This window comes from Armigeres subalbatus, chromosome 3, assembly GCF_024139115.2.
Source record: "Armigeres subalbatus isolate Guangzhou_Male chromosome 3, GZ_Asu_2, whole genome shotgun sequence".
Taxonomy (NCBI): domain Eukaryota; kingdom Metazoa; phylum Arthropoda; class Insecta; order Diptera; family Culicidae; genus Armigeres; species Armigeres subalbatus.
The window spans coordinates 6814987-6837431 of record NC_085141.1 but is presented as its reverse complement, the minus strand read 5'-3'; the positions used below and the strand labels follow the sequence as shown (position 1 = coordinate 6837431).

The 22445-nt window shown below is 42.9% G+C and overlaps 2 protein-coding genes across 2 annotated transcripts in view; one reads left to right on the top strand and one right to left on the bottom strand.

Annotated features, from left to right (window-relative positions):
* The window catches only part of LOC134220720 (uncharacterized protein CG43867-like), an 840013-nt gene that overhangs the window by 606841 nt on the left and 210727 nt on the right, over positions 1-22445 (bottom strand).
* LOC134221446 (uncharacterized) lies at positions 10475-11512 on the top strand. The gene has a single exon (XM_062700636.1). It carries the CDS (start codon positions 10475-10477, stop codon positions 11510-11512), a length of 1038 nt encoding a protein of 345 aa, XP_062556620.1.

The following is a 22445-nucleotide window of genomic DNA, read 5'->3' as shown; positions in this document are numbered from 1 at the left end:
GTTCTAAAGGCTGATTCGAAAATTGCGTAACGCTGAAATTGACAATTTTCAACCACCTCTATTTTTGTACATTTTTGGATGGAAGATTTCCTCAATTGTACGATCCGTAACGATCCAAAAGACTCCTTACCATCGCTTGAAACTTTACGTAATTTGTAAATTAGTCCACTGATCTCCGTTGTAAGGAAATGGCAATGCTAATATCATCTTCCAAACTTAGACATACATGTTCATTAGGGTGGCTCAAAAAACACTTTTTCAAATTTTTTGATGGGCCCTCTTATTCAGTTCTATTTGATGCCCTGATGCTCTGGACAAAATTTCAGCCAAATCGGTCAACGTTTGGGCGGTGCTAAACTCGTTGGAAGTTTATATGGAAAAATGTATGCAGAAACATCCAAAAACAGTGATTTTTAGTTGGACGGCACAATTTACGATCAAGAACAATGATACTTATTCAGTTCTTATAGAATTAAATACAAAATGTTATGCTGAAAACCGCGAGAAAATTGGAGTTTATTAGGCAAAGATATTAGCATTTTACTGGAGTGTTGTAGGGGTGAATTTATTTCTTTTCAAAGGTAAAAGAAACTAAATTTGCTCAAACCCCACTTCAGAGAAATGCTAATAACTTAGCCGGGCAAACTCTAATCTTCTCGCGGTTTTCTGCTTACATTCTGTATTAAATTCTTCAAGATCTGAATGAGTATCATAGTTCTGCATCGTAAGTTATACCGTCCAACTGAAATTCACTGAAAAATATATAAAGCTCTTTTAGTGGAATGTATTCAACCGTCTAAGACGAATTAAGTACTCTCCATTTAATTCCACTAGTTAATTTTCGTTATCTTTGCAGATACGTATTTCGACTTTGTCGAGTCAAGTACGAGACACTGAAGACGACCACACAGTTGTGGTCGAAATACGTATCTGCAAAGATAACGAAAATTAACTAGTGGAATTAAATGGAGAGTACTTAATTCGTCTTAGACGGTTGAAATTCACTGTTTTTGGATGTTTCTGCATACATTTTTGCATATAAACTTCCAACGAGTTTAGCACCGCCCAAACCGATTTGGCTGAATTTTTTTCCAGAGCATCAGGGCATCAAATAGAACCGAATAAGAGAGCGGCCCATCAAACAAATTGAAAAAAGTTTTTCCCATACTAATTTGAGCCACCTTAATGTTCATGATAGAATTAGAATTAGGCGAAAGTCTAAATTTGATAGTTTCGTTAGGATACGGCAGGCATGAAGAATGTCCTATAGTGGATTTTAAAGTGAGTGGAGGGCACTATATGATATGAATCTCACGACCTTCTGCCAAACTCCCGTATAAAAAGGGAGGGTAGAGTATCAATGTGGAAGCTCACTTGTCATAAGACGAGTTAATACAATCCCATTGAATTCCACCACTTAATTGTATCTTGACAGATACGTATTACGGCCTTACTGTTGAGGTCGAAATACGTATCTGTCAGGATACAATTAAGTGATGGAATTCAATGGGATTGTATTAACTCGTCTTATGACAAGTGAAGACATTCCACTAAAAGCTCAGATAATTTTCTTATCAATGTGGAAGCTGTTATCTCTACATTGGCTCCACTGGATGTAATGTCGAAAGGATATGTTTCAGAAATAACAATTCTAGATATTTCTATTTATTTGCCAACAACCAAATTATATAATTCTCGTGGGATTGTCGTACGCCGGTAATTTCATAATTTTCAGGAATTAATCTGTTCGTTACCAGTGAGGTCCCAATAACGATATACTGGTCACGGCTTACGACAACTGACAGAATCTGGATACCCGAGCAAAGTCTGAAAACATAATGAGAGCATGTAGAAAACATATTTTGATTGTGACAGTAGACCTGTGCGCCGAAGTATTTGTGAACGGCGGCGGCGTCGTCGGCGTCACGCCGGAAGCAATGTTCGGCGGCGGCGGCGTGAATCGGCGTGGAGAATTTAGAGCTGAGAAAAAAATCTTGCTTTTTATGTGAATTTTTAAATTTTTAGTTTTTCACTCGTCGAGAGTACAAAGGCCACAGGGGCACTTGGCGGGAGGGGGGGGTAGGATGCCCACCCTCAGGTCCAACCGTGGGATCTTCCAATGACAAATTTTAATTCAAATGAACTTTATATTAACATGTTTAAACTTAATGGACTAATACAACTACAGGAAAGGAAGTACTAAGAATCCAGGTAAAAGCGTGCAGGAGTAGAAGCATAAGTACTAGAACGCTAGTGGCGCTGTAGTCATTAAAAATATTTTGCCAAAATATGCTTCCACAAGCCTAACTTGTCGGTTTGTTATGCATTATGTTGTAGTCCATGTTTTGTTTCATTACCAACATTGGTTTGACACTTGTAGTACCGGTACTTTGGCTGCCAGACCAAAGTGACCTTGATGTTAGTCACGCGAACAGAAGCGACATTAGCAATCTAATACTTATGCATCTACTGGTCCAGGTGACGATGAGTACGCTGCTCTCCGGAGATAATTTAAATGGCTTGAGGCAGGAGACTCGCCCCTAATGTCGCGGTCAAGCCTCTTATTCCCTCTGGCCATCCAAATTCGAAATGGAAGTGAAATTCCGAAAATGTTCCAATATTTCCGACCGTAATAACAAGTAATGTTGCGAGGGACTCAGAACCCGGGTTGGGGTTCCCAGGCTGCCCGGTCACTGGAGGGGTGGGGACTTATAGCCTTGGGGTAACCATGGAATGCCCGAAAGCCTCGAGTTGTGGGAACATGCTCCCAAGATTGATCTCGGGTCCCAGTGAAGCCGTTAAATTAGTTTGTATAGGCCCCCATCTTTTAAGAAAGAGATGAGGGCGGCGGTGCTAGCAGCGTTGTCGGTGAGATAGGTGAGATTGATGCTTCTGAGCTTCTGTCCCTCATCGAATTTCGTACAATTGGTAGACAGCTGCGATCTTCGTCTTTGCTGATGACCAGATTCCATCGAACGACATACGGATTCCACGAACCGCTTACATCGTGTGTTCGAATTTTCTCTTTAGTAGACCTCTTCGTAGATCTCTTCGATTTTGGGGAAAATAGTAGATTGTTCATTAGTAGGGTAGAAAGGTCCGGAAGACTAAATTAGTTATCTAAGACATTCATGTAGACTGCTGTCCGATGAATTAAATAAATAATAATAATAATAATAATCACAGACGTCACAGGTTGTATTGGAAAGGCTCCCGTCAAAGTTATGCGAGAGCCGTGTGTGTCCGGTTCGGAGCCGGGAGATAATTTGCTGTTCTTTGAGGTTGGATAGGTCTGTCCATGCCGATGTGGTCCCCTTCAATTTCCGAAGGTATCCGGATGTTGTGACAATCCAGGAAATTTCCCAGTTTTCTCGTACAGCATTCCTTATCCAGGTTTAACGTCACCAAACGGGACAGATGACCTAAAACGCTGGCCCTGATATCCGTCTCCGGCAAGGAGATCTGCCGTGATGTTTCCAGGCACTCCGCAGTGCCCCGGAACCCAAGCGAAGGTCGTGTTCGGGAGCATGTTCGCTAAGATGCTTTGGATCCAGGGGTGCTTAGGCTCGTCGCTCTGGAGTGCGGAAATGACGCTGGCAGAGCCGGACAGGACGAGGATGGGTTTCCTTGATGGATAGGTGCGATAGGAATGCTAGTTACAATCAGACTTATGGGGGCAACATCCTAATAGCTATAGCTTCAATCTCCACAGCAAAAGTGTACATTACATCATCCACTAGGACATTTCCGCATCACAGCACAAGTACTTATAAATCCAGAAATTCGTGTGGAAATTCCTCAAGATATTCCTCAGAAAATTCGAGAAAGGAATTCTAAGAATTAATTAGGAATTTCTTCAATGAATTCCTTCAGAACTTCCACCAAGAATTCCGTTGAAAATTCTTTCCGAAATTTCTTTAAAAGTTCCTTCATGAGTTTCCTTCTACTTCAGGAATTGCTTCGGAAATTACTTTACGGAGTCTTTTGGGAAGTAATTCATTCGAAACTATTTTTAAGGATTCTTTTGAAAATTCCTTTAAGAATTCCTTAGAAAATCCTTCAAGAAGTTCTATAAGAATACCTACGGACACTGTTTTAGGTATACATTCGAAACTCCATTTAGAAGAAAACCTTCGGAATTTGAAGTAGGATTTTTTTTAAATTTCTTCAGGAATTTCTAATAGAAAATCTTCCAGTAATTTGAGGAATTCTTCGGAAACTGTCTGGAAATAGCATCACACCCCCAGTCACTACAACCCTGTACCGGCGCTAGAAATTTGCAATGTAGCCCCAACCAGCATCGATCGTCTGCGCCTTATACAGATCGTTATATTGCATCGCTGTTTGTACCGGATCGATTTGCGATATAAACACGACGCAGCAGTTTCAGTGGACAACGACGACGTAGTTTACAGGATAGCAGTGGATGATGGAAAGATCTTCGTACCTGCATGTATGGTTTAACTAGTACGTCGCCCAGAACGATTGTACGTGATGTCGGCTAATAACGAGAGATATGAGAGTGGACATGAGAGGCGTCGGACCCGACCGAAACCCAAATCATCGCACGGAGCGATCCCGATCAGATGATGACCGGTAGGTGTTAGGTGCACCAGAACCAGAAAGGCTACGGACGAGCGTAGAGGCCGCGCGCGTTCAATTTCAACCCGTTTTTAATGTGTTAGTTTGTAAGCAAAAAATGTTAAGTTAAGATCCAAATAAATGTAGTGTCGTAAAGTGTGCTTTTAGATAAATAAATGTAGTTTTTTGTGAAACGGTTGATGTAAACTCGAGTGTTATTTTAGTGGCAAAGGAAGAAAAACAGTCCCAGATTCCCAGACTTTGAGTCATAGTGCTGGTGGAGAAAAGAAGAATCCACCGATTAGTTTAGCCTGTGTTGTTATGGTCAGATAACGTCGAGTGTTGGAGGGCTGAAGGATAATTATCGAAGGCGGAAAGAAGGCAAACAGTTCCCCAACATTTTGGTCCTGAACGAACCGGATCGGACGGACCGGAAAGGGATTGAAAGGAACTTGGTTTTCAATCGGATTTGGAGAATCGATTGTGGAGGATTATTGCGCCATTGTGAAGCCATTGCCATTGGATCGGAACAATTAAGGGTAGCCATCATTTCACTCGCGGATATTTGGCGCGGTAGCCATCGAGTTGTGCACAGACAGGGGTTCTTCATCACGACACTACAAGGATCACTACGATCGAGGAATGAGGTCCATCTTCGCGGTTTGGAAAAGACGATCGGCTTGCTGTGGACTACTGAACCAGCGTATAAACTGGTTTTCCAGGTAAATATTTAAGTTCAGTATATGTCCAGTCGTCGTTAGGATTGCATGAAACTAACACACATTTTTCGACATTTTTCCCTGGACCTCGCTGTATTGGATTGCGGTGAATGCCGAGACGATCCAAGACGAATTGTGCATGGGCGCTAGGACACCGATCAATTGCTTTGGATCTAGGACACCGTTGGTATCCCGGAACATACGATCGATTCGCCGTGGTTGAAGAGGCGGCAACGTATATCTTCTGTCTGGGTGAGTGCTTTGAATTGTATATGTCACCGAAGCGGGACGCAGAAATATACACTTTGTAATTTGAAATTATCCTCTTCAATTCATTGGCTACGAGTCCCTGCATAAAAACTGTTCGTTACCAGAACAATCATCTCGATTTGGATACGCTTGCTTTTCTATTTGGATTGGTGCTGTTTATGTTGTTCCGGGTTAGTTGAACAGTATATGTCTGGCCGAGGCCTAAATCTCTGCATACTACATGCATATTTCCTCTTCTTGGATCCCACCCTGATTATTGAGCTACTGTTATACATTGGATGCCCCACCTGTGAAATTTGGAAGTTTGTAACGGTTTTGGAATAGAACCGTAAAGCTGTTAGTTCTCCTAGGTGAGTTCTACAGTATATGCCTGCCGAAGCCTAGGACTTCCGGAATATTACATGCCCTTTTCCTCTTCTCCAATTGATTATTACGAGTTGTGTTTCGTGTGCTGTTGCTGTGTATCCGTACCTGCTGTGAGCTGAACGATCGTGACGTGATCCTGTTGAATGCGGTGTAGCAGATCTCGGTGCAGCATATTGTTCTCCAGGTAGGCTTCTACAGTATATGTCTGCCGAAGCTTAGGACTTTTGGATCTCTACACCATCCTATTTCTCTTTTGTCGGATCGAGTGACGTACACCAATGCCTCCCAAGGATAAGAAGCCGCCAGCGCTGAAGCTGTTTATGGTCCAGCTCAAGAACATCCAGACGGCTTTGGACGACATCTTCAGATTCGTACAGAACTACCAGCCGACCTGTACTGTTAGCGCGATCAACATTCGTCTGCAGCGAATTGATGAGTTGTGGGGACGGTACGAGGAGACTTTGAATGACATCCAGGCTCACGATGACTTTGAGGATGAGGAAGGAGAGTTTGATGCGGCTAGGTTAGGGTATAGCGATAAGTTCTATGAGTGTAAGGCTTTTCTTATGGATAAGGTCAAGGAACTGGCGGGAGCTGATGATGTGGATTCGTCGATGCGAGGAAACGAGACGTTACCGCACGGGCATGGTACACTTGATCATGTTCGTTTGCCTCAAATCAAGCTCCAGACTTTCAACGGTGACATCGACGAGTGGATCAGCTTTCGTGACTTGTATACCTCCCTCATCCATAGAAAGACGGACTTGCCGGAAGTGGAGAAATTTCACTACTTGAAGGGCTGTCTTCAAGGTGAACCAAAGAACCTCATCGATCCCTTGAAGATAACTAAAGCAAACTACCAGGTGGCTTGGGATTTGCTGATTAAGAGGTACGATAACAGCAAGCTGTTGAAGAAGCGTCAAGTGCAAGCCTTGTTCAACTTGCCAACACTATCTAAGGAGTCGGTAGTGGACTTGCATACCCTGATGGACAGGTTCGAGAGAGTGGTCCAGAACTTGGATCAAGTGGTTAAACCCGAGGAGTACAAGGATCTTCTACTTGTTAACTTGCTGACAACTCGGTTGGATCCTGTAACTCGAAGAGGATGGGAAGAACATTCATCTATCAAGGAACAGGACACGTTGGCAGATCTAACTGATTTCATGCGTCGTCGGATACGAATCCTGGAATCACTCCCAACGAAGACTTCGGACAACAAGGGATCCCATCAATCGCAACAGCCAATGAAGCAGAAGTCGTCAGCTGTGAAGGCCAGCTACGGCTCCGTACAATCGTATGGGGCGATGTACGGTTTGTAAGGAGAACCATCCGCTTTATTAGTGTTCTTTTCAACGGTTGTCGGTGCGGGATAGAGAGGCGGTGTTGAGGTCAAACTAGGAATTGCCAGTAGGAATTGCTTCCGGCCGGGTCACATAGCGAAGAATTGCCCGTCTAAATATTTCTGCCGCAGCTGTCAAGGTCGTCACAACACATTGGTGTGTTTCAAATCTGGGAAAGATGGATCAGCAAAGGTCGCTGCTGCTACGGAACGCAACAATTCTCCTCCTCCGGATGCTGGCGAGCATTCGGGTTCGACATCCGCCCAGGTGGTGAACGTGGTCGCCACCGATTCTACAATATCTGGTGCAGCTCAGCAGTTCTCCTCCCATGTCCTTCTGGCCACGGCGGTCGTTATCGTGGAAGATGACGAGGGTAGCCGATTTTCAGCTCGAGCGTTGCTAGACTCCGGCTCTGAAAGCAATTTTATCGCAGAACGGTTGAGCCAACGACTGAGGACGCGTCGAGAAAAGGTGAACATCTCGGTCCTTGGTATAGGTCAAGCAGCTTCAAAAGTGAAGTACAGAATTCAAGCAATGGTGTGCTCAAGAATCACGGATTTCTCTCGGAACGTGAATTTCCTGGTTCTGCCGAAGGTAACTGCGGATTTACCAACGGCGAAGGTCAACATGAACGGATGGAAGATGCCTGACGGGATTAGTTTAGCGGATCCAGCCTTTTCAGCCCCAGTGCGGTGGACATGGTGTTGGGCATCGAGTTCTTTTTTGACTTCTTCGAATCTGGTCGAAGAATTTCCATCGGAAACCAAATGCCGACATTCAATGAATCGGTCTTTGGATGGGTGGTGTGCGGAGGTCAAACAAAACCCACGGAGAGCCTACGTGTTAACTGTAGCACGGCAACTACAGCAACTTTGGAAAAGTTGATTGCACGGTTTTGGGCTAGTGAAGAAGTTGGTACTTCGAAGATTCTTTCCACCGAGGAGCAACGGTGTGAAGAATTGTTCCAGCAGTCGGTTCACAGGGAATCCGACGGTCGGTATACTGTTTCGTTGCCGAAGGATGAGGACGTCGTTTCGAGGATTGGTGAGTCACGGGACATCGCCTACCGGCGTTTTCTAGGCACGGAGCGCAGATTAGCTAGGGATGCTAATTTACGGGAGCAGTATCATCAGTTTATGGCAGAGTACATACAGCTGGGGCACATGACCAAGGTGAACGATACAACAGAGTCAAAAAACGTTGTTTTCTACCACACCATCCCGTCATAAAAGAGGCTAGCACCACCACGAAGGTTCGTGTGGTCTTTGATGCGTCGTGCAAAACGTCGTCAGGTGTATCGCTGAACGATGCTTTGCTGGTGGGTCCAATCGTCCAAGAAGACCTTCGATCGATCATGCTTCGAAGTCGCATGAAGCAAATAATGCTGGTGGCTGACGTGGAAAAGATGTTTCGGCAAATCTTCATTTATCCGGAGGATCGACATCTTCAATGTATACTTTGGCGTTTCGACACCGGTGCGGCTATTGATGTGTATCAGCTGAATACTGTCACCTACGGGACAAAACCTGCGCCTTTTCTAGCGACACGCACTTTCAATCAGCTGGCAACTGAAGAGAAGCTACAGTACCCGCTGGCTGCTAGAGCAGTTACAGAAGATACGTACATGGATGACGTTATCACATGAGCGGATACGATTCAAGCAGCAAGCGAAGTTCGGAAGCAGTTGGAGGAAATGACCTCTAAGGGAGGATTTCGGCTGAGGAAATGGGCTTCCAACAAACTGGAGGTACTGGAGGGAGTTGCCGAGGACAATTTGGCAATTCGTCTGTCAGAAGGAATTAACCTGGACCCTGATCCGACTGTCAAAACACTCGGACTGACATGGATGCCGAATACCGATCAACTGCGATTCCAATTCGACGTTCCAGCATGTCCCATCACCTCACAACTGTCAAAACGGCAAGTGCTGTCGGTGATTGCGTCGCTATTCGACCCACTGGGACTCTTAGGTGCAGTTATTACCACGGCCAAGGCAATAATGCAGCTATTGTGGAAGATCAAGGATACCAACAATCAGGCATTGGATTGGGACCAGCCGTTACCTTCGACGGTGGGTGAGTTGTGGAGATCCTATTATGACCAACTTCCCATATTGAACGAACTCCGTATCGATCGCTGTGTGGTGGTTTCCAGAGCGGTAGTAGTCGAAATCCATTGCTTCTGCGATGCTTCGACCAAAGCATTTGGCGGCTGCGTGTACATCAGGAGTGAAGACCATGAAGGAGAAGTGAAAGTCCGGTTGTTGTCTTCGAAATCAAAGGTGGCACCGTTGAAGACACAGTCCATCCCAAGGCTGGAGCTTTGTGGAGCATTGTTAACAGCACAACTGTACGAGAAGGTTCAGGAATCAATCAAAATACCAGTTCGAGCGTTTTTCTGGTCCGATTCCACCTGTGTATTGCGTTGGATCCAAGCATCACCGAATTTGTGGAATACGTTCGTGGCAAATCGTGTTGTGAAAATTCAATCTATAGCTAATCCGTCACAGTGACAGCATGTTTCAGGCAAGAATAACCCGGCGGATTCGATTTCTAGAGGTATCAATCCAAAAGATATTGTAGAGAATACTTTCTGGTGGGAGGGACCGGAATGGCTGAAACAAGAGCGGGCTGGCCATGTTCATCAGCGGAGTTGACTTCGGAACAAGTGGATCAAGAGCGGCGACGAGAAATAGTATCCTGTTCGGTTTCGGTGGAAGCAGAGTTCAACGAATGGTATTTGGGGAAATTTTTATCCTATTCGAACCTCATTCGTCGAACTGCGTATTGGTTGCGGTTAATGGAGCAACTTAGAACAGACGTGCAGAGCCGTGTTGAAGCAAGAAGTAATTTGTCTACTAGAGAGCTCGTCACGGCAGAGCAGATTCTAGCTCGGCGAGTGCAGAGAGAAATTTTTGGAGGAGAGTGGAAAGCTCTTGCTAGGGGAGAAGAAGTGTCTAGGCGATACCCACTTCGTTGGTAGCACCCGTACATCTCGGATGACAACGTGATTCGTGTCGGCGGCCGCCTTGGGCATCCAACGGAGACCCATCATGCAATATATCCGCTGGTCCTACCAGCACGTCATCAATTCACACGGATGGTTCTTCAGCATTTCCATTTGAAGCTTCTGCATGCTGGTCCTCAGCTGTTACTTGGTGCGGTTAGGCTCCGGTTTTGGCCTTTGGGAGGTCGAAATATGGCACGTTACATTGTGCATCAATGCATGAAGTGTTTCCGATGTAAACCTCCACCAATTCAGCAGTTCATGGGAGAGCTGCCAGCACCACGAGTCACAGTATCACGACCATTTTCGCAAACCGGGGTGGACTTTTTTGGTCCACTCTACATCAGACCAGCACCTCGTAAACCAGTAGTTAAAGTGTATGCGGCAATTTTTGTTTGTCTATGCACAAAGGCAGTGCATCTCGAGCTGGTTACGGATCTAACGACTGAACGCTTTCTACAAGCTCTTCGTCGATTTATTGCCAGAAGAGGGAAATGTCAGGATATTTATTCTGATAACGGGACGAACTTCGTTGGCGCTAGGAACAAAATAGTGGATTTGCTGCGGTTGCTGAAGTGCCCCGATCATCGTGAGAAGGTAGCTGAGGAGTGTAATGAAAAAGGGATCGAATGTCATTTCAACCAACCATCCACGCCCCACTTCGGAGGACTTTGGGAGGCGGCTGTTCGTTCAGCAAAGGCGCATTTGCTTAAGGTAATGGATGAAACATCTCCATCGACAGAGGATTTAAGCACACTGCTGGTTCAAGTAGAAGGATGCTTGAATTCACGGCCTCTTACTCCAATGTCGGATGACCCAAATGATTTGGAACCCTTGACACCAGCTCACTTTCTCATTGGCACTTCTCTGCATGCGCTACCGGAACAAAATCTAGAAGCAGTTCCGATGAACCGACTGGATCGTTGGCAACTAATGCAGAAGAAGCTACAGGACTTCTGGAGACGATGGCATAGAGAGTATTTGTGCCAATTGCAAGGGAGAACCAAACATTGGCAACGCCCAGTTCAAATCGAGAAAGGATGGTTGGTTGTTATTCGCGACGAATATCTGCCACCAATGAAGTGGAGAATGGGAAGGATTAGCGAACTCCATCCGGGAATAGATGGAGTGGTTCGAGTGGTTACATTGAAAACCGTTAATGGATATATTAAACGAGCCGTCGAGAAGTTATGTTTCTTGCCAATACAGGAATCACCAATTGAACAGTAGCTTTCAGGCAGTGAAAACATTGAATCCCATCCCCTCCCATTTCCTTTCGAAGAGGATATGTTTTATTTTCTTTCAGAAATCACACCAATTTCTGGGTGGGTGAGGATGTCTGGAAATAGCATCACACCCCCAGTCACTACAACCCTGTACCGGCGCTAGAAATTTGCAATGTAGCCCCAACCAGCATCGATCGTCTGCGCCTTATACAGATCGTTATATTGCATCGCTGTTTGTACCGGATCGATTTGCGATATAAACACGACGCAGCAGTTTCAGTGGACAACGACGACGTAGTTTACAGGATAGCAGTGGATGATGGAAAGATCTTCGTACCTGCATGTATGGTTTAACTAGTACGTCGCCCAGAACGATTGTACGTGATGTCGGCTAATAACGAGAGATATGAGAGTGGACATGAGAGGCGTCGGACCCGACCGAAACCCAAATCATCGCACGGAGCGATCCCGATCAGATGATGACCGGTAGGTGTTAGGTGCACCAGAACCAGAAAGGCTACGGACGAGCGTAGAGGCCGCGCGCGTTCAATTTCAACCCGTTTTTAATGTGTTAGTTTGTAAGCAAAAAATGTTAAGTTAAGATCCAAATAAATGTAGTATCGTGTGCTTTTAGATAAATAAATGTAGTTTTTTTTGTGAAACGGTTGATGTAAACTCGAGTGTAATTTTAGTGACAAAGGAAGAAAAACAGTCCCAGATTCCCAGACTTTGAGTCATAGTGCTGGTGGAGAAAAGAAGAATCCACCGATTAGTTTAGCCTGTGTTGTTATGGTCAGATAACGTCGAGTGTTGGAGGGCTGAAGGATAATTATCGAAGGCGGAAAGAAGGCAAACAGTTCCCAAACAGAAACTTTAGGAAGATATTTTTGGTATTCTTTCGAAAATTCCCTCTGGAATTTATTTAGAACTTTCTTCAGGACTTCTTTGCAAATTTCTTTGCGAATTTCGGACATTCCTCCAGATATTCCTTTAGCAACTCTTCCAGAAATTCCAGTAGACCTTCGAACATTTCGTTTTTTATTACTTGAAGAATTCTTTCGAGAATCTCTTCAGAAATTCTGTTGGAAAATATTAGAAAATTTTGTTTGTAAATTGCTTCATTTTTTTAACCGTTGTTCTAGTGTTTTTTTTTAAATTGAAAATAAGTTTAATACTCAAATACCTTTAGAAATTTATTCGAAAATTCCATTAGAAATTTCTCCAAATTCGAGTTCTTTCCGGAATTATTCCTGCAGTAATTTTGCATGGTTTACTGAAGGAATTTTCTAAAAACTCCCTAGAGGAAGTTTCAAGAAGAATTTCTGAAAATATCACAAATGCCTTTCCGGAGGAATTTCTGAAGAAATCCCTGGATGAATGTCCAAATTAATTCCTGGTGGCTTTTCTAAACAGATTTTCGAAGAAATTCCTGGAGGAATTGCCGACTCAATTGTTGAAGGAATAACCGAAAAAGAACCTGAAAAGATTTTCGAACAGGATTTTTAAAAGAGCTTCTGAAGGAATATTCGAAGAAATTCTTAAAGTAATTGACGAAGGAATTTTAAATGGATTTTTCAAACAGGTACTGGAATTTACATTGAAATTTTTATTTTCTCAAGGAATTTCTTTAAAAAAATCCGGAGAGTAGTGAAACAAACTCAGTTTTAACTCTAGAAGCAAACTACATGCCAAGAAAATCTCCGTGAGTGCGGATATTCGAACATTCTCAAGAATTCTTTGGGAACTTACTGCAGGAGTTCCTTCGAAAATTTCTACTGTTTTTTTTTGTAAATCTTTGAGAAATACATTCATGAATTTATTCGGTAAGTCATCAAGAAACTCATTCTAGTATACCTTCAAAAATTCCGTCAGGAATTCGATCAGGAATTTCTCCAGGAATTCCTTTAAAAAACCTCCACAAATGAACCCATTTTTTTCTGGAGATTCTTCAAAAACTTAATTCTGACAATTTCATCACGAATTCCTTCGGAAATTTTTTTTGGAATTCCTTTAAAACTGTCTACCCATGTAGATGGGTACACTTCCCCACAGTTGTAATGGATTTGACGCGCCCTTCTTAAAAAGCCATCTCTTGGAAAGCTCAAAAAGGATTGCGAATCTATTTATTAGTCTGTTGGATTACACTGTTGAAAGAAGATTCTCTCTATTCCGCGGGCTTCGCGCAAGTGTCTCTGCTTACGGGCCCACCACCTTCGATTTTTGCCCTTCACACAGCAGTGCATTGAAAGCAGATTGGTAATTAAATTCGACTGTAATATTGGATGGAGCCGTATGCAGAGCAAGACTCAAGTCAGGATGGTAGATAACTACATACATACATGCATACAAACTTTTAAAAATTTCTACAAAATTCCTTCGAACATTATTTTAACAATTCCACTGGAATTTTTCCAGTTAGGACATTCCATTCCCTCGGAAATTCATCTAGTAGTTCTTTAGGAATTTCCTCCGCCATTTCCTTCCAAAATTCTAGGACGAATTTTCGGATATCTCCGTACGAATTCCTAGAAAGATTTTCAAAAAAAAACTCCTAAAGAACTACCGATATGCGTAAATTTCTTAAAGAATTCATTTGGACATTCCTTTAAGAATTCCTTCAGAAAATCTTCCAGACGGAGATAAATTCAGAAATTCCTCAAGACTCTAAGGATTTTCTTCATGTATTCCTTCAGAACTTCCTTCGGACATTATTTCAGGAAAACCAAGAAATTTCACTGAGAATTGTTTATCAATTCTGGCTATTCAAGTACAAGGAGAGTGAAGAAAATGTTCAATTTGGTGGGTCACGTTGGTGGCCCATCGTGCTCCAGCTTCAGAAGCCAAGTTACCATTACTGCAATCTGTAGCCAAGAAGTTCTTGGGTGACCTAACATTTAACACGCTAATGCGGGTAAAAGTGACAGAGATAAAAACAAACAAATCTGCTAAAGGTATAATAGGGCACTGCACGGACTGCTTTGTCTCTTTCTCGCTGCAAAGAAATTAGAAAACAACAAGGCCAGTAAACGTCAAAATTTATGAGGAACGAAAGAGAAAGAGATGTTTCCATGCAGTGCCCTATAGCTATTTAATTAATGCCTGATAGGTTGCCTTGGTTCAGCAGATGCAAACGCACTGCATACTGTGATATGTGTGTTGGCCAATCATCGGCGTGAAGTACAAAATTCGGTGGCGTATGGCGCGCCGCCAATGCGGCGATTTCACAACATCAAAACAAGTTATCGATTTGCTCTCAAGCTTTGCTCGGGTAGTGGATTGGAAACGACGCCATTGGGCTGACGGTCGTGATGTTCCACTCACTGAGTAAGGAAGGGTGACACCGGCATGAAATGGCGAGTGGGCTAACATTACGGCCGCCTCCGTCCCGGTAAAAAAACGAGCAGTCCTCCGAATACGTTCAATGCTCGTCCACCAATCTTATTGGTTAGTACTAGGCTCGGTTGAGATTCTCCCGATCGCGCGATCGGCTCTGAACACGGCCATATAAGTGCGCCCGAGTCAACCCTAGCCCAAGGTCCATCACTGCTTACAAAGACAATCCATGGATCATAAGTGACTACGTACGACGGGTGGAGATAACGGTTTGGAAGGGGGACCCTATAGAATGAGTAATTCAACATACCATACAGAAGTAGATGCAGGAGCAGCGCCAGTAGCGTGTTGGTGAGATTACCGCCACCAGTGACAGTAGTGCAACACCAACAACAGCAGCAGCAGCCCTCACAAAAGCCGAAAATAGTGGCAGCGAAGAAATTGGTGGAAGAAATTCGTGGATGGGAGGAACAACGTCCACAAGAAGATTAAGGACATGGTTCACAAGATCCGGAAGGTGCTAGTATCGGCAGCAAATGAATTCGATTCAGCAGCGCTGAGGGCCGAAATAGCGAAGCACGCATTAGCGCTGACTAAGGCACCTGCTGTCTTAGCAACGCCGGAACAGGGCCATATCAGCACAGTTCCGTCGTACTCTAAGAATCAAGGGAAAGAGAAACTGGCTGGAGTGGGGAGTACATAAGCCTCCATGACTCCCAAAAGGGCCAGAACCTCGCCAGGAGACGGGAGGCCAGGCGAACTCAAGCGGCCAACGCGGGAGGACGTAGTCGAAGGAACAGACGCTACTTCACAGGGAGAAGGATGGAGTACCGTTGTAGGCCAGAAGGAGAAAAGAAATAGACAGTTGAAGCGAAAAGAGGCGAGAATAATGGAGCAGTACAAGAAAGAAAAGCCTCCACTGCGTCAGAAACCACCTAAGGGAGAAGCCATACTCGTCAAGGCCAAAGACGCTACGACGTATGTAGCGCTCCTGAAGATAGTTAGAGAGGATCCGGAACTGACTCCAGAGATGTTAATAATGTGCAGGGATCTAGACTAGATCACGTCGGAAGAGGAGCTCAAGGATGCACTAAAGTCACAGTGTAATTCGGTGAGGTGCACATGACTATCCGAATGAGGAAACCATGCGGAGGCACATAAACAGCGGTGATTCGTCTGCCAGTAACCGCTGCTCACAAAGCTCCGGAAGCAGGCACACTGACTGTTGGATGCTCAAAATGCCCATTGAAAGCCACCCCGCCAGTAAATAAACAAATGGAGAGATGCTTCAAATGTTTGGGCCTCAGCACATAACATAAGTGTAACTCCGAAGAGAAACCGAAGCAAAAAGTTGGCCCCCTTTGCTTCTCGCCAAAGTTGTATAACTGGTATGGGGAACATCGTTCTGTCACATGAGAAAAGCGACACGGAACTAAAAAGTGGTATAAAAGTTAAGCCCTGCACGGACAAATAAATTAACCCAAAAATTGAGTCACATTAATAACATATTCGGCAATTCGGTTGCACGATAAAAAGTGTCTATAATTTCACTTTGTATGCGGAACGCAGTCGTGTTACTTTTTTTTTCTCAATGAAGCAAATATTCAAATATACTACGATATCAATCTCATTCATTTTAAGGTACCGTCGTTCGGGGTGACATTGGGCCTAGGGGGTAAGATTGGGCCAAAAACGAAAAATGTTTCAACTCCTTATATCTCAGAAACTGTTACGAATTTTGATGAAAACTTCAAACGGTTCGAAATTATATGAAAATTCACGTCTAGGAAATCACAAAACAAATTCCAAGAACTAATTGTGCTCGTACCATAATGCTTGGAATTTGAATGTAAAATTATTGATCGAATGAAACCGTATTAAAATAGTGTCAGTAATGCCTGGATACCTGGTTATCATGTTACGATAATCTGTTGTTATTTTATCGAATTTTATGAATATTTATATAGCGGTTCTGGTTTTTCTTAGCAACGAGCAATGCACGCTGAAAAGGGGTGAGATTGGGCCAAACCTTTCTTTGATTTGCCATACATAGTTGATAAGAGCCGTAATGTAGGCAATTATTTTTAATGAACGATTGAATCGTTGCATCGTCAACGCTGACATTTGGCTCAATGACACCCCCGTTGGCGGTATCACACAGGATTAATTTTACAAAATTAAGCTTCCATTAAGCAAAATAGGATAATCAACTTGATTTCAACCCCTACATATTTTGGACCCTTCCGGCGACATTTTCTTGATTTCTGAACTAAAATCAATGGCGCTGCTAATCCCGCATTGTCTTCATGAAGAATAGATTGCTGCGCATATGTTTGACTAGTTTCCTGTGCGAAAATAACGATATTTAGATGAAATTTAAATAAAATCATTAAGTTCAAAAAGACAAGCGTTATAATGCGTTACGCTTCAAACCATATATCGTTGAAAATCTCAGAACGAACACAATTAGTTCATGTAGAAATTGTGTACAATCAGTTCATGTAGAAATTGTGAATTTAAATCGATACGATATTCTCATTCAAGCATCCCAATCGAAAGATAAGACTTTGCTTTAGCTTAAATGACCTGTGTAAATTGAAAATTCATCTTTGAACAGACAAAAATGAGGGTGTCCAAAATGTGTAGGGGAAGGTGGTCGGTTGCCGACACTGGTCGCTTGTCGCTTGAAATATCCAATATTTAAAACATGTGCACATGTGTATTTCACTTCAAAAACATATTTTTTCAATTATCGTAACTTAATTTAATTAATTTCTAAACGTTTAACATCACTGCATCAAAACAAAACAACTGCTTTCAGTTGACGTCTGACGTGATTATCTTTCTCTGTCAAGCTCATTGGAAGGGAAGGATTCGACATCGTATAGCTTGCTGGTTCTCATTGTATTTGAAATTTATCTTTGAAATTACGTTTTGGCAAAAAAATTGGATATCGTATGTATGTTCTGATTATGCTTCTGAATAATAATGCAATTTTACTGACAAAATTTAACTAACATTAATTGTTGTTTCAAACCTAATTTTGTAATGATCACACTAAATCAACCACAATTTTCAAAGTAGAATGGGTGACTTCCCAACAAACATTAAAGGTGAGTGAAGCGCTTATATAGCCAAAAATAGTTTTCTTCAGCTAAAAAACTAGCTTATTCAGCTTTAATTGTTTGTTGGATTTTTCACGGTGGGAATAATGAAACGTGCTTGGTGGTCATATGGCTACCGCATCTGTCTGGGTCGTGGGTTCAATCCTAGGCCCGTTCCATTATCTTCCCATTTTGCATCTTTCTATATACTATACAAGTTTTTTTTTTTTTGTGTCTTTATTAAGGAGACTTTCAGCCCGAGGCTGGCTCGTCTCCGGGAATACTATACAAGTTCTTGCAATCGTTAGAACTGAAAATGGAGTCCCATACCGTTTCCATCTTCTAACTATTCCTTTAAGAGCTGTTCTATCATTCTGTTAGAATTGAAAATGAACAGAAAAGCGCGTTTCCTGCATATCAATAAGAATATATAATCATTTCTTTCCTATCACATCGGCAATTCGTTAACCAAAACGATCCTCTGCCATAGAACCTAACCTCCTAATTCCAATCAAATTCCGCATGAACTCGTAGCAAGTGCAAAGATGTTCTTGGCTTGCAGTGGGGCGAGTAACTGCATCAACATTCCTCCCCATCCCCGATTACTTTAAGGACGTGACCGGCGTCATAATTGACCATTGAAAGTCTAGTCTATTACCATTGTTCTGGTCAATCACGGTGTAGCAACTAAGAAGTGTACGTTCCTCAAGTTCAAAATGAGTGACTTTTTCACGGTGGAAATAATATCAACAAAAAACAGTACCTATTAATGGGCAAAGTCATCTAACCGTGTAAGGTTTGGTTGTGTTTACTATATTTTTTTCCGTGTTTCGAATGTGAACTGGTATAATGCCTTTGACGTTACGATGTTCTCTATACCACCTTTGAATCTGTACTTGGGTACAGCTTTTTGAGCCCGAGTTACCCATATGTTATGTGGCTTCAGACACCGGGAAGGAGCTTGTACAGGTCCGGACAGATTCAACAAGTGTTGGAAATACGGAGAAACAGGTCATTTTGCGAAAGACTAGGACGCAAAGACCAAATGCCCTGCATATAAGAAGGCGACAACAACAGAAACGATGTGTGACGTAGCGTTAATTGCAGAGCCGTATCGAGTTACACCTGATAACGGCAACTGGGTGGCTGATATAACGGGAATGGCTGTGATACAAGTTATGGGCAGATTTCCTATCCAAGAAGTGGTAGAGAGTTCATGTGAGGGATTCGTGATCGTCAAAATCAACGGCGTTTACGTATGCAGTTGCTATGCGCCTCCAAGGTGGACAGTGTAGCAGTTTAGCCAGATGGTAGAGCGGTTAACCGGAATGGGAGGTGATGTTAATGCCTGGCTGTCGTGTGCGGCAGCAGAGTCACCAACACGAGAGGGTGTATTCTCCAGGAAGCTCTGGCGAAGCTAGATGTACGACTGTGCAATGAAGGCTCCGTAAGCACATTTCGGAGAGACGGGAGGAAGTCTATTATCGATGTCACGTTCTGCAGTCCTTCGTTGATGGCGAACATGAACTGGAGAGTTAGCGAAGAGTACACCCAGAGCGATCACTAGGCGATTCGCTATTGTATTGGGCAACGAAACCCTGCGATAACACGGAGAAGATTGACCGTTGAGCAGAAGTGGAAGACTAAAGCCTTCGACAAGGACCTCTTTGTTGACAACAATTTCGAGAACGTTGATGCTGCCGAACTGATAAGAAGGATGATAACGGCTTGTGATGCCGCAATGCCGCCAAAACTGGAGCCTGGGAGCAATCGGCGTCCAGCCTACTGGTGGAACGAGAGGCTCAGTGCGCTACGCGCTGCTTGTCTCAGATCCAGCAGGCGGGCATAGAGGAGCGAGGACGGAATCAGAGAAAGAGGAGCGCAAGGCGGTGTTCCGGGAAGCTAGAACCGCATTGGAACGGGCAATCAGGATTAGCAAGGACTAGCTGCAAAGAGCTATGCCGAGAAGCAGACGCCAATCCCTGGGATGACGCGTACCGCATTGTAATGTCGAAGATCAAAGGACCATCGACACCAGCTGAAATGTGCCCAGTTATGCTGAAGGAAATCGTGGGACACGATCCGACTACGTAGCCGCCGATACCGCACGGCGAAGAAGAAGGAGCAATTTCCGAGGGTCGGCAAGTGTCCAATGACGAGCTGGTAAAAGCTGCGAAGCACCTGAAAATGTAGAAAGCACGCGGTTCAGATGGTTCAGATGGTTCAGAAGTGCCAGGACGAGGGTAACTTTCCAGAAATGTGGAAGACCTAGAAGCTGTTACTGCTGCCAAAACCGCCAGCTTTGAAGCCATTGCCACTGCGCTGCACAGAATGCGGGCTCCCGAATATCTTTGCCACATCCTAAAGAGCTACTTCGAGAGCAGAGTCCTGGTGTATGACACGAACGAAGGGCAAAAGTCGCTGCGTGTTACAGCGGGTGTTCCTCAGGGCTCCATACTCGGCCCAACCCTTTGAAACGGGATGTATGATGGAGTCCTGACACTGCGGCTGCCCAGGAAAGAGAAAAACGTGGGTTTTACTTTTGCAGACCATTACAGTGATGGGCGAGACACTCGAAGAAGTCGTGAAAAGTCGTCGAAGACAATGATCACAATAGCGAGGATCATGCCAAACAACAGTACGTCGACGTGAATGAACAGAAAGCATAGCGAAATTAATTTTCTACCTGACGTAGTTCCTGTCGGGTCACGGATGCTTTTGGAAGTATTTACATCGGTTTGGACACACCAATTCCCCATTTTGTCCAGAATTTGAGAATTTGGGGCAAAAAGTTAGGAAAAAAGAGTATCACCCATCACCTCTATGATCACATAAAGACTGATGAACTATGACTATTCTTGTCTAGCTATGCTATCGGGTATGGTTTGGAAATGTTTGGCATCTGTGCTATTGAAAAGTTTTGAAAAATCGTTTTTTACTCAATAACTAACAAAATGAAACATTTGCAAAATGATTTACTTCATAAGTTTTTGTTCGGCAAACATTTATCATTATCTGTTCAACACATTGGGCCAATAATATCAACAATTATCTGTAAATATTATTAAGTTTTACAGAATACAAGAAATCTTCTATATATATATATATAAAACAAAGTTGGCATTTGTACGACCGCGCATGACTCAAGAATAGACAGCTCAATTTTTGCTTTCCCTCTCCCTTTATTTTCTTATTTACGATGAAGTTGAAAAAAAATGACAATCGAAATAAAATCTCTCCGATGAAATGTTTTGTCGTGCTTTTTGTATGATAATTTCAAATCATGTCATCTAAGTTGAAATTATCTGATGATGATAACGGAAAGATCGATTTTTGTTAATTTTGGTTTGGCTACTAAACTAATTCGAAAAGTGTCATAATAAAATAATGTCAAAAAAAAGAAAAAAATATTTTGAAAAACCGGTTTGTTTTTTAGATAAATTGTGTAAGTAAAAAAAATATCAGCAATTGATTAGTTTTAGGCGAGACAAAGTTCGCCGGGTCAGCTAGTTTTACATAAAATGCACTTTGATGCTTATTTGACCCCAAAATCCCTTAAATTTCCAGCAATTTCTCACAGTGAACAGATAAACAAAATTTTAGAACAACGTCTTAAAGATAAAATGACAAAAATTTGAAAACTCGTGATATATGGGACATTGGGGCAAAACGAGCTCAATAACTACATACAGAAGTGTTCCTCGTCCATGAAACAACACTCCCTGAATTCCTTAAAAAAATCCCATTTGAATAAACCCTTGATCTCTTCCGTAAGTTGTTCGTAGAGAAAGTTATCAATTTTTTCTACCTTTGAAATCGGATTTTCTTAGTGTGCAATGTAGTTTCGAAGTGTTTATCAATAATCTAACATTCTAGTCGTTATACCTATGGTCTAATAATTTTCAAGAAAAACCAACAATATTACAAGAAAATAATTTTATTCCAAAATAGTGTATTTCCATTCAAAATGAACGACACTGGGCAATTGTGTATAATAGCTATACTGCTTTTTCTTCCTGCGGTGTATTCGTTTCCTTATAGAGGATTTCGTGACGGACTTTAAGTGGTCTTGTTGTGTAGGAGTTACCACTCGTTATCATCTCAACATTTAAGAATATTATAAACATATTTATTGATTCCATTCTAATTGTGTGCTAATGTGTGCTAATAGTGCTCACGGGGGCACGGTTAAAATATCAAAGCTTGGCTGGTAAACGATATATAATAAATTTCTCAGATATGTAACTCGCTAACAATTCTCCAGCAAACACCGCACTACAAATCGCTATCCCACAACCGTAGCATATCCACAGCAGTGAGAGATCTTTCATCTGAATGGGCTTCCTCTGCGTGTTCCTGTTGATTCTTGTACCCGGATCCTGACTATAATATTCAAACAGTGCACCTTCTGCGAAGAATACTGCGGCATTGGACTGAAACACTGTCATTATTCCAACATCGAAAATGGTCATAACAAACACATTTGCCTTTTTAATTTCT